The 12,080-nt window shown below is 48.0% G+C and overlaps 1 protein-coding gene across 1 annotated transcript; it reads left to right on the forward strand.

Annotated features, from left to right (window-relative positions):
• The first annotated feature begins 4,818 nt into the window (after positions 1-4,818).
• On the forward strand, positions 4,819-10,697 carry PRDX3 (peroxiredoxin 3). Its single transcript, XM_055720856.1, has 7 exons — positions 4,819-4,965; positions 5,040-5,106; positions 5,288-5,429; positions 6,206-6,341; positions 8,114-8,217; positions 9,228-9,393; positions 9,892-10,697. The coding sequence occupies exons 1-7, from the start codon at positions 4,930-4,932 to the stop codon at positions 9,943-9,945; spliced, it is 705 nt and encodes a 234-aa protein (XP_055576831.1). The 5' UTR covers positions 4,819-4,929; the 3' UTR covers positions 9,946-10,697.
• The last annotated feature ends 1,383 nt before the right edge of the window (positions 10,698-12,080 follow it).

The following is a 12,080-nucleotide window of genomic DNA, read 5'->3' on the forward strand; positions in this document are numbered from 1 at the left end:
TAGCTGCTGGTATCTTCATTTTTGTGTCGCCTGGAACACCTGGTTCACAAAACCAAGCCAATATAAGGAAGAGGTAGATTTATTTATATCCATTTTCTCTTGTGACAACACAGTCCTTTAATTTCAAGGTATGACCACATCTGATTTAATGGAGCAGTCAGGTGCTCTGTGAGCAAGGAAGAAACAGGAGACCTGTGAGTCTGTTCCACAGCGTATCTTATTCTATTCACTGTTGTAAACTCTGGTGCTGAAATATTCGAGCATGGACTTGAAGACAGGATGGCAGGGAAGGAATACAGGTCTTTTTTGCTGGCCTGATCAGATCCTGATTCAGCGCTTGCTGGGAGAAAGGAGAAAATTTAGTCTAAATTATAAGCAGAAGCAGCCAATTGTGGAAGGGGTGGAAAAAACAAAAAAAAAGAAGAGGCTACCAAAAAACAGGCTCTGAAAAACATGCTTAATGTGTTTGGTTGTTCTGCTTTTAAATGAAACATCTTCATCCAAAATCATTCAGGAAAGGCTCAGAAAGAAACCTTTTTGCGTGCTGAACATCAGGATAAAGCAGGGCTGGCAGCCATCTTTCCTGTATGGGAAAAGAGAGGTTTGTAAATGAAACGCCAACACTGTGCGAGACCCAAATGCATCAGTTTAATAAGAATAGGAAAGCAGCAAGGCAGAGTGTGATATTCTGAGCCACTGTAAGGGATGAGTCATCGCCAGGGTGGGCTCATGCAGCTCCCAGCCAGAAACACAGCAACAACACACCCAGTTTTATCCTGCCACCAGAGAAAAACCACCTGGCCTCAGTACGGCTTGCTTGAAATGTCAGGATAAGACCCCCAGTGAACCAGATATCCAAAAGGCTCTTGCCTGTACTTATCAATGGGAACCATACCCTAACAGCACCTATCTCCTAAATCCATGTTATAATACACAATTAATACAGTAAAGCCTGCTAACGATTAGCTCTAAGCTGGGTTGGGTTCGGAATTGCTTCTGAAACTTAGTCCTACAAACCGGCAAATTCTTTCGCCTCCTGCTCGGAATCAGCAGGTGGGAGCACACAGGCCTGTGTGAACGCGTTTGCAGGCAGCTGTAACCTCTTACAGAGCCCCTTTGTGTAAGGACAGAGGCTGCCATCTACCAACAGCCATGGGGTGATGCATCTTGTTGTCTAAACCAAACTTTTTGCTTTGGCTTAGATAAAAAAGTTTATGCCTCTGTTGTTTCTTTCCATTTCCAAGCTTTTTTTTTTCCTCCCCTCTCTCCCCAGTTATCTATTTCCTCAAGGTAGAGGACAAATGACTGTTACAGCATTTGAGCACATGGAATAAAATAACCTTCTAGAAGATGAGCAGATTTTATTTTTTAAACAGGCAGATGTATGCATCTCATACTCTGCACACAATCTGCCATTCAATGACCCATGCCAGCAGACCTGATTTGGGATTTGCTTACCCCTTTCATCAAGTTCAGGGAGAAGCAGCTACTTTTTCGCTCATATTCTGTTGTGTTAATGATGTTCTATGAAAGAGCTCTTTAACTCTCACAAAACAGTAATGGTAGCACCACACAAGCATTATCTAGCACTTTTTATCAACAGACCTCAAATTTTCTCACCAGAAAGACATATTTAATTATTCCCAGATAGGAAAAGAGAGGCACAGACTCAGAGCAGACAGGTAAGTATTCTAACCAAAAATAAAATTTCCATCTCCCGTTACCTGTTCAAGTGCCTTATCCACTGCTCTGCACCTTGTAAAGATACAAACCTCTCCACAGCCTGCTGAAATCCCTGGAGAGTCTTTCACCCACTTCAGATGTCTCAATTTGAATCAGGCTCAAAGATTCTAATCCTTCACATGCAAACATGTCCGTGCACTGCTGAGCTCGCGCTGCACCGGTGTGAACAAGCACTCCCTCACTGCGGGATGAGTGAGGCTGGGACCTGTCCAGCCAGGCAAAAGCCTGTGACAGACAGCAAAGCAGACAACCACGCTATCTGGAAAAGGATGCACATATGGTATCACCCAGCAGATTTATTTTGAACTTTGAATGGCAAGAAGAACCGTGTTTAGCAGCTACTGTATCCTGTGCCAGAGCCAGAGCTGAGGAAAAAGGAACAACTCTTTTGCCAGGTGCACTTTGGCAGTGACAAGGTCCATCTTCAAACTGTAGGGATGCCCAGTAAAAAGCAAAATGGAAAATAAACCCCCTGTTAAATGGCAGTAGTTCAAGCTCTTGCCCAGTGGTCCGAGAAGCTGAATTACGCTGCCTTCATAACAAAGCATGAGCAATATTTCCCCACCTGCAAGCCAAGTGTTTAAACAAAGAGTTTTACACAAATAAAACTTTCCGGGGAGGGGGGAAGGACATAGTTTGAGAATACATCCACTTAGAAGTCGTGGGTGAGACAACCATCCTCAGGAAATCCTAGCAATAGCCCTTTTCTGGCTGCCACAATAGGGCTCCCACAGCTGAGGGAAAGGAGCCGCTGTGGCCCAGCAGTCCCTGGGCGCACAATTTGGTGCCCAGCCATGGGGGACTCAGCTGGGCGAGCACATCTCTCCGTTCCATTCCACAGGGCTGTCCAGGGAATCAGCCGAGGTAATGGCTGATGGTTCTCTGCTACTCTTCACCGACAGTTACTGCTCTGTTGGTGTCCCAGGCTCAGCTCCGCTGCTCACCACTCCGCTGGCAGCCCTCAGCTGTGGCACAAAGACCTCCCAAACCTCTGCTGCGGGCACGTCTCGACCACCTCTCCTTCCCTCTCCATCGCCAGGGCTGCAGGCTACAGTATAGCACACCCACACTTTGAAACACATTAGAAACACATGTTTTCTAATGCACAAATAGTTTACACACTTCCACTTTTAGGTTTTCAGGGGTTTTTAAGCAAGAATGCCCCTAACTTTTAGGTGAAAGACATGCAAATAAGCTGAGTAGCTCAGCTAGCTGGCCCCCCTTGCTCTGCTAGTGACCTTCCCAGCAGAGTCCTCATCCAGCTGGCACTTTCAAGCAGCCCTGGTTCATCAGCAAGAGTCAAAACTGAACTCTCTCCCACACCTTCAGGTTTCCCTTAATGAAGCACTAATGAGAAGCAAAGGGTAAGCAAGTGTCCTTGACTCAGGACCTGCTAGTTCACTGACCCAGCATTGCGCTTGCACACACATACACACACAGATGCTGAATGCACACTTAGAGCTTCTTAGGGGGTGTTTTGCCCTGAAGGGAGCAACTTCAAAATCAAAAGCAATAGTGATTCTATTTAAATTCAAGGAAATCAGTGGATGCAGTGAGAAGTGAGACTACTATGTGGGTAAACGCCATGCTGCAGTATCTGTATACTTTAGTGTTCACATTTTCTTCACTCTCTTCTCACCATGGCTATAGGAAGAATTCATCGCTTGCACCCTTGTGCAGAACAACTCCATCTTCATCACAAGCCCAGCCAGCCATGCAGTACCCCTGTGCACGTATGAGTAAGTAACATTATTCTGGATGCCCTACTTGGAACTGCAGGTTTTGAGATTATTGGAGCCACGTTTCCAGCTGTTATTGGCTACATCAGGATTAATAAATACAGGAGTCCTACAGAAAGGTATCAGTGACTGAAACTAGTGGTGATGTTAAATGCTCAGAAAGGTCTTGGTGTGCTTTTGGACAACACTGACTAACACTGCCCCAAACAGTGCCTGGGCATAGTGGGGAGTTAATACTGGCTAGTGAGTGACCCTAACAGGCTGATTGCACACAACCGCCCTCCTTTGAAGGCTCACAGTTTAGTATTACAGAGGTGACCAGACCATGCCAGCTGGATCACCACCAGGAGTAAGTTTGCTGATTTGTTCAGAAGTACAGATTCAGCATCCATTGAGCTCATCCCAGGGGCCTGGGAGGTAGCTGACATTGCGCTGGCTGCCTTTGGCCCCAGATGCTGACGGCTGAGCTTACCCTGCCGCGAAGCCAGCCAGGCTTCTCTCTAGGCACAAGGTGGGATCTCCCCTTCGTAAAAGCCCGTGACTATTTATAAACACTAATGTTAAAACAGAAATTACCGAAACCCAGAAGCGAACCCGGGTTCAACTCGATTTGACTGTTTAGACGAAGAAACGCACAAAAAGATGCTAAGAAAAGCAGACTTTTAGAAAGCGTTTTTCAGCACTGCGGGTCGCGCACGCCGCCGAGGCGCCAGCCCAGCGCCGGGCTCGGCCGCTGCCACCGCCCGGGGCTGAGCCGAACCGGCTGAGGAAAACCCCGTGCTGCTCCACGGACTGTTAAAGCATCTCCTTGGGCTTGAGCTGGGGGGCCCTGGGCTGCGACAGCTGGCTCTCCGAGACGCCCAGCTTCAGGGGGAGGCTGACCCGTACCAGGCGTGCTGCCCCAGGCTGCGCACCCCCCCACCAGCCGCAGCCTGCAGCGGGGGCCGTGGCTCCCCGCCCGCCCGCGGAGCTGCCGCGCAGCCCGGCTGCTCTGACTGGGGCCGGGCCGTGCCCAGCGGCGCTCGGTGCCGCCGGCAGAGCGGGGCCGGGCCCGCGGGAGCCGCCCGCACACACCGCCCGCTGCCCGCAACGCTGCCGGCGAGCGGCCGTCGCTGCCTGCGGGGGGGGCGAGGCCACGGCTTCGGCCTGCAAAGCTCAGAGCCGAGAGGCGCTCAGCAGGCACACGGCTATCGCGCCGCAACCTGCTGGTCGTGACTGAACAACGATAAATGAAGCGAGTTCAAGGCAGCCAGAAGGCGTTTGGAAGCTCTATACGCGGTCGGCTCCCGAGCGCCACCCGCGCTGCCGTCAGCCGCCGGGCTCAGCCCGGAGAACGCGCCGCCCCGCTCCGAGCCGCTCAACGGCGGGAAAGAGGCCGGGCCCGGCCCTCCCGGCGGCGCCCAGGGCGGCCCCGCTCCGCCCCGTCCCCCCCGCCGCCGCGCTCAACATGGCCGCCGCGCTGGGAAGGCTCCTGCGGGCCGCGGTGAGTGAGCGGCCCTCCCCGGCTGCCCCCGGCCGCAGCCCCCGCGGCTCTGACCCTCCCTGTTCCCCCCGCAGGTGCCCGCCGCCGGGAGGAGGCTGACGGCGCGGCCCCTGCCCTGCGCTCGCCGCCAGTTCAGCCTGGGTGAGTGCGGGGAGGCCGGCGGGGCCGCGGGCATGCCTCGGGGCCTGGGCCGGGCGGCGGGAGCGGCTCCAGCGGCCTGCGGGGGCCGGGCGGCTGCGGCCGGCGGGAGGCGGCGGCCCGGCCCGGGGCTCGGCGGGGCGGCCCTTGGCGGCACGGCCCGCAGCGTGCTCTCTCCCCGCAGGCGCTCGGCTGCTTGCTCCCGCGGTCACGCAGCACGCCCCGTTTTTTAAGGGAACGGCAGTTGTTAACGGCGAGTTCAAGGAGCTGAGCCTCGATGATTTCAAGGGGAAGTACCTCGTCCTCTTCTTCTACCCCCTGGACTTGTGAGTTTGGGTGTCTCTCCTTTCAGATGGGCCTCCTGCCTTGCTGAAGGTCACCAGAGGCTGCACATCGTTGCTGGCCGAAGCGGCCGGTTTTGCGTTATTTGGGCAGGCCTTGCACGGCAGGGGTGGCCGGCCCTTGAGCGTGAGTGTTAAGACTTGGGGGTAAATGGCCGCTGTGTTTGAAAGCAACGGGTCCGGTGGCTGGAGAGCATCTTCTAGCTGCCGGGACTGCTTCAGGAGGTAGACGTGGCCATGCAGGTGTGGTTCCTCATGCAGCCAGATGCTGGGGCGAGGGCATTGCCTTGCAGTTCAGGGTTGCCTTGGGAGACTCCCTCCTTTTAAGCAGCAGGGCCAGCAGAATTGCAGCTGTAGGCAGCTCTGAGAGAAAAGCTGAACAGATGGGGCTGAGCCTGTCCGGGAGACTTGACTCACCAAGTGTGTCCTGGTGTATGCGGGCATGTGGGGGAGGATTTAACCTGCAGTCCTTTCTGCTATAGTTTCCAAAGACTGTCTAGAGAGTATCTAGCAGAGACGGTTTCTCCAGCTCTGCGAAGAATCTGTCTAGAACTGAGAGTTGAAAACTAGTGTGCCAGCTGGGTGGCTGTGGCTGTTGCTTTGAGATGGACTGAAACTGATCTTGAGTGGGAAACGTTAAAATTACAAAGCTAAAGAAAACACCCTGCTGCATTAGTGCCTAGAAACAGACATGAGAGTCTTTTCTAAATTCCCTGGAAAGATTGCAGAATCATTAAAGCCTTTTCTCTCTTCCCACCCAGCACCTTTGTCTGCCCCACAGAAATTGTGGCTTTCAGCAACAAAGCAAATGAATTTAATGATGTGAATTGTAAAGTGGTGGCAGTTTCTGTGGATTCTCATTTTTGTCATCTGGCCTGGATAAATACCCCACGAAAGGTATGAATTGAGCAGCTGTTTGGGGCTTTTGCTGCTGGTTTGTTCTCTCTTCACAAGAGCTCCTGAGAAGAAAAGTTGAATAAACAATCGTGCAAACACCAATTTCAATAGACTGCTTAAAGTGATATCTGAAATGATTTAACTTTTACATCTAATGACATAATTCTGACCTCAGTCTTTTGTTTTCTTGCTCTTTTCCTTAATAATTTAGGGGGTTTTTTTAATCTTTGTTTTGCTCTCTTATTAGTCTTGTAGGTTACGTCATGTCCTCATATGTTTATCTCAAAAGACAAATATTCAGCATACCTGTCACCGTGCTAAGCTGCTTGTTGCAGCCAGTGGTTTGTGTGCACCATCACAGAAAACGAACAGCAGCTGTTTAGTCACTATTGTTAACCAATACCTAATGGTCATGGCTTCAGCATGGAAGCAGAACCACCAGTTTATTGGAGCACTTGTATTATTAACTCTTGCTTGCTAAACTGGCTCCACTTGGTCAATACAAATGGAGGTCCTCAGCTTTCTTCAGGGAAAGTAAGTGATAAAGATGGCCTTTTACTGGCGAGGACCCTCTTTCAGATGTAATATAAAATTATATGGTTTTGATCACATAAAGCATCTCAGTAGTTTGGTTAGCTGTAGAGAATCGGAGGTGTCACAAGAAAGTGCAGAAGTGCCTGTGCCATCAGTCATGGCCCACGTGGTGGTGTGGGCAGCAGTGTGCAGCAGTGCCGGCAGACTGGCGTGCCTGCAGCCCTGCCCTTGTAACGTACAGGGCAGGGAGGAGTTTGCTAGAGGTAATACAGCTTGGCTGAGCCTGTCCGTACTTAACTTTCTGCATGCTTTGTTCAAAGCTCTGGAATGTGATTGTGGACTTTCACCACTTTACGCCAAAGCTGTTCAGCATATGCCAGTCAGGCATACTGCTCTGGGCACATATAGCAGAATGCCCTGCAAAGGGTGGAAAGAGTTCTGTGGTGTTGCAAACAGGAAACTGACACCTGAGAAGCTAAGGCCTTGGTTTCTCCAACATAGTACGAGAGCTCTGTTGCAGGGCAAGCATTTGCAGGATCAGGGTCTGAGTGACTGAGATTACACAATGATTCACTGCTGCTGCCAGGAATAGGAAAGCTAACAAATTCCAGGTTTATTTCAAGGATAGAAAGCTTATCTCTCTTGCAGCTCTCAGTATGTTGCAAAACTGAAAGAAATCTTGGTTGACTCTCTAAACAATATTTAAATTGATTGGGGGGGAGATAAAAAAATAATATGTGCACTAAATAGAGCAGCAGAATTCTTGACACACCTAGTTTGGCTGTTCGAAGGTTTGGGTTTTGTCTGCTTGTAGTATGCAGGTTGGTTTTCCCTTCCCTGCCCACCGTGTTAATCTTCTTTAGTTTTGCACTTAAATATGCAGTAGACATTTTTGTATTCAAAGCTCTTGAATAGTGTACAAGGGAAATCTTTCTGAAGATTTATGACTGTTGTCATAGGTAGCCTTTTACCACCAAAATAAGCAATTCTAAAATGCTGAGTGCCAAAGAAGGTTTTCATGTTCCAGAGAAACCAAATGTTCCTGACTTTTTAAAAAAGACAAACAAACCAACCCAAAACCAAATAAACAACAGCCCCCACCTGTGGTTCCTTTCATGGAGCAAATGGCACACCTGTTTTGTTGTTAGTGTACCCTCAAGAGCACAGAATTCAGCAGCTTTAAGAAGGATAATCCTAGAAAATGTTTTAACAAAATGGAATCTTACTCTGTTCCCTAGAGTGGCGGTTTGGGCAAAATGAATATTCCGATTCTGTCGGACCTCACAAAACAAATCTCCCGTGATTATGGTGTGCTGCTAGAAGGACCTGGCATAGCACTAAGGTAACGCACAATTGCTCAAGACTCTGTTATGACATAACCCAGTCTAAACCAACATGAGCCATGCTGTCCCCTCCTGCAGGGGAAACTGGAAGGATCAAATGAAGACTGTGAGATGTTTTCTGCAGAACTTCTGCTGGATCCCACCCTAGGAAAAGGGTACATGGGCATTTAAGTTGAGAATGGTTCCAGGCCCCTCTCAGAATGCATGCAGGGGAAGGCCAGCTCTTCTGCTCTGAGTGAGTGGGAGAACTCCATGTCGCTAAGGAAAACAAGAGTAGGATAGAAGAGCATTTTACAGTATTTTTTATGTATTTCACACTTTAGGTCTGTCCCTTTGTTGTTGTCCTTTCTTCTTAAGGGAGGAGACTGCCTTAACTTCGGTGTGGGAAATTTCTAAAGTAGTTGTCTTAGAGACCACTATAGTCAATCCTGTATTTATTTAGAATAAAAAGATTGACATTCTCCACCATGGGAATACTTACTAAAAGCAAGTAGTGGTCCCTGAGAAAAAATGGATTGGGTAGGAGTCTTTGGAGATTTTTGGTTCCTGATTTCTTTGGATCAGGAAATTCTGACATTTTTTCTGTTGATAAGTTAATTAGTATGGTAAGACTGGGACTTGGGTTTTCACAAATGTTTATACGCAACAGATTTTAATTTAGTAGTATTACTTATTACGTAAGTAACTCAACAGATATTCTTATCAAAGACACGGGAAGGATGCCAACAATCAACTTGGAAATACAGGTGGAATGAGAAATGATACCTTTGTTATACATCTGTCTTAAGAGTCTTTTGCATACTTTGTAATTTCACAATACCATACCAGTTGACTTGGTTTGTGGCTTTTGATCATGCCACTAACAAACAATGTATCAAACTCTGTATTGCTCCTCCTAACTCTGGTACGTGCATCTAAGAATAACTACCTTGCTGAAATAGTACATCCACTTTCTTCTGTTTGGTCTTGAAATGTGATTTGCGTTTACTAAATTATTGCTCAATTACAGAGGTCTCTTCATCATCGATCCAAATGGGATCATCAAGCATCTAAGTATCAATGATCTCCCCGTTGGTCGTAGTGTGGAAGAGACCCTCCGCTTGGTGAAAGCATTCCAGTATGTGGAAACACATGGAGAGGTTTGCCCGGCAAACTGGACTCCAGACTCCCCTACAGTAAGTGTTTGCTAAATGTCGTTTTTCTAAGTATAGACACTGGCACATTTGTGCATGTCTGAAGGGCTGAGACCTACTTGAACGTGAGGTGCTTGACTGAATCTGTGCCTGTTGTCTAAATCTGAGACTTTCATTGGCTGGACCAATCCAGCCTGTCTGTATGTAAAAGTGTGATTTCTGCAAAGAAAGTCACTGATTTTCTTTTAGGAGACACAAATTTGATTTAAAACTCTAAATTTGACTTCCACTCTCCACCGGTTGTCCTCACATTTTTTTAACTTATTTAATGCCCTGCTTGATATTTGGCAGGAAAAATGTGTTATATGCTTAAAACTTGCAAGCAGGATCTTGTATATCACTTAGGCTTCAACCAAGTGCAGAGACAGAAATGACCTGGTTTTTTTATATAGTATGCATGGTTTTTCTTGGATAAAGTGTCAAATCTGTAATTTTATCTTAGTTACAGCATATAGTAACTAAACTTTCTTTTCTTGACAGATAAAACCAACCCCAGAAGCTTCTAAAGAATATTTTGAGAAAGTGCATAAATAAACATGCAAATATGTGGGCAAAACTCTTTAGTTACCATAAACTGAAGACATTAGGAAAGCAGCTGTGATTGTTAGAAAAAATCAAATCAAAGTTCTCATTTTCTCATGTTTAAGAAGAAATTAAATGCTGAAATACTTACTGACTGCCTTGTCTTGTTTTACAAAGAAGGGTAAAAATTAAGGCCTTTCCCCCTGCCACCTTTTTTTGTGGTTTGGGTTTTTTTTTTCCCAATTTGATGTCATGAATTTCTGTGACGACTATTCTTTCTGAATACAACAAGTACACAAAATACAGTTGTCTTCCCCTGGGTTTTTCCTCTTTCCCTAACTAGTTTTGGACCAGAAAGTTCCCGTTTTCTTTTCCCACATGAAAAATTAAATTCGGTAACAGAAGTTTGAAACAATGGGGACAATGCAGAAAATAAAGAGCTTTGATACATGGTTTGTTTTCAATGAATTTCCCAAAGGAAGAGATGAATGTAACAAGTAAAAAATAAAAAATTTCCCTGGTTTTGTGTGTAAATGCACTGTAACTTGAATGTAAATACATGCCATTTTAATCCAGCATATAGTCAAAGATTCAGTGCAGCTATATATACAGGAGCGTTAAAGAACTTTCCTTGTGAATGGAGCTTAAGGACAAGCCTTCGTCATGGAAAGCATTGCTTATTTGCTTTGATCTGTCTGTTGTACTGCTTGAAAACCATGTAGCATATCTCTAGCTATAATAAAAGATCTTACCATTGACCAGCAGCAAGTATATTGCTTTGCTTTTCTTTTGCTTTTCCCCTCAAAGATTCCCTCTGTTCTGAAGAGGTTGGATAAGTTGCATTGCCTTAGAAACTCTCTTGTGTACTTTTGTTTGCAGCAAGCAGTTAACAGCCGTCACTGCCTTTGTGTGTGCACTGCAGTGAGCAGGCCGCAGACAGTAAGTAGCAGGTGTGCTACTGAAGGGCCAGATAAATCAATACAATACTGAATGGGTTTGTATTTTTCATCTTCTGCCTTTTTGAGCAGGGAAAAGGACTTAAGATAAACAGAAGCACAAGGGAGCCACCTTGGCAAGGTGGCTGTTGTGTCCTAAGTTACCTTTGTAACAGGGTATCAACACTGCAATGTAAGTGAAAAGATGAAAAAATGAGCCTGATGTGTGGTGCCCAGTGATACTCCAGGTTTCAGTACTTGCAAATCTCTTTTCAGTCCCAATGTTTTAGTTCCGTTTTGTGTAAATCCACTAGTATCCATGCAGTTTTTCCAATAAACCTGCTCTGGACCTATAGTACATGAAGTTAAACCCCTGTGCAGCTCAGTAATGCAAAACAACACACTAGTGGTGTTGGTGGCAGCTGTTTGTGCCTGTGAAACTGCAGGGCACTGACACACTGATCTTTCATCGGCTGTATCTTTCACAGCATCACAGGGTGGCTGGGGTTGGAAGGCACCTCTGGAGCTCATCTAGTCCAACCCCTGCTAAAGCAGGCTCACCTTGAGCAGGTTGCACAGAGTCGTGTCCAGGCGGGTTTTGAATGTCTCCAGAGAAGGAGACCCCGCAGCCTCTCTGGGCAGCCTGTGCCAGTGCTCCGTCACCCTCCAGGTAAAGCTGTTCTTCCTCATATTCAACAGGAACTTCTTGTGCTGCAGTCTGTGCCCGCTGCCCCTTGTCCCGTCACTGGGCACCACTGAAAGGAGCCTGGCCCCGTCCTCTTGGCACTCGCCCTTGAGATGTTTGTAGGCATCGACGAGCTCCCCTCAGCCTTCTCTTCTCCAGGCTAAGCAGCCCCAGCCCCTCAGCCTTTCCTCATACGGGGGATGCTCCAGTCCCCTCACCATCTTGGTACCCTCCGCTGGCCCCTCCCCAGCAGTTCCCCGTCTCTCCCGAACTGGGGAGCCCAGTATGGACCCAGCACTCCAGGGGCAGCCTCAGCAGGGCAGAGCAGAGGGGGAGGATCACCTCCCTCCACCTGCTGGCCATGTTCTTCCTCATGCCCCCCAGGGTCCCACTGGCCTCCTTGGCCACAGGGCCACTGCTGGCTCACGGACAACTTGCTGCCCCCAGAACCCCCAGTCCCGTCCCCGCAGAGCTGCCCCCCAGGAGGCCAGTCCCAGCCTGTGCTGGTGCCTGGGGCTGTCCCTCCC

Source organism: Falco cherrug, chromosome 9 (genome assembly GCF_023634085.1).
Source record: "Falco cherrug isolate bFalChe1 chromosome 9, bFalChe1.pri, whole genome shotgun sequence".
NCBI lineage: Eukaryota > Metazoa > Chordata > Aves > Falconiformes > Falconidae > Falco > Falco cherrug.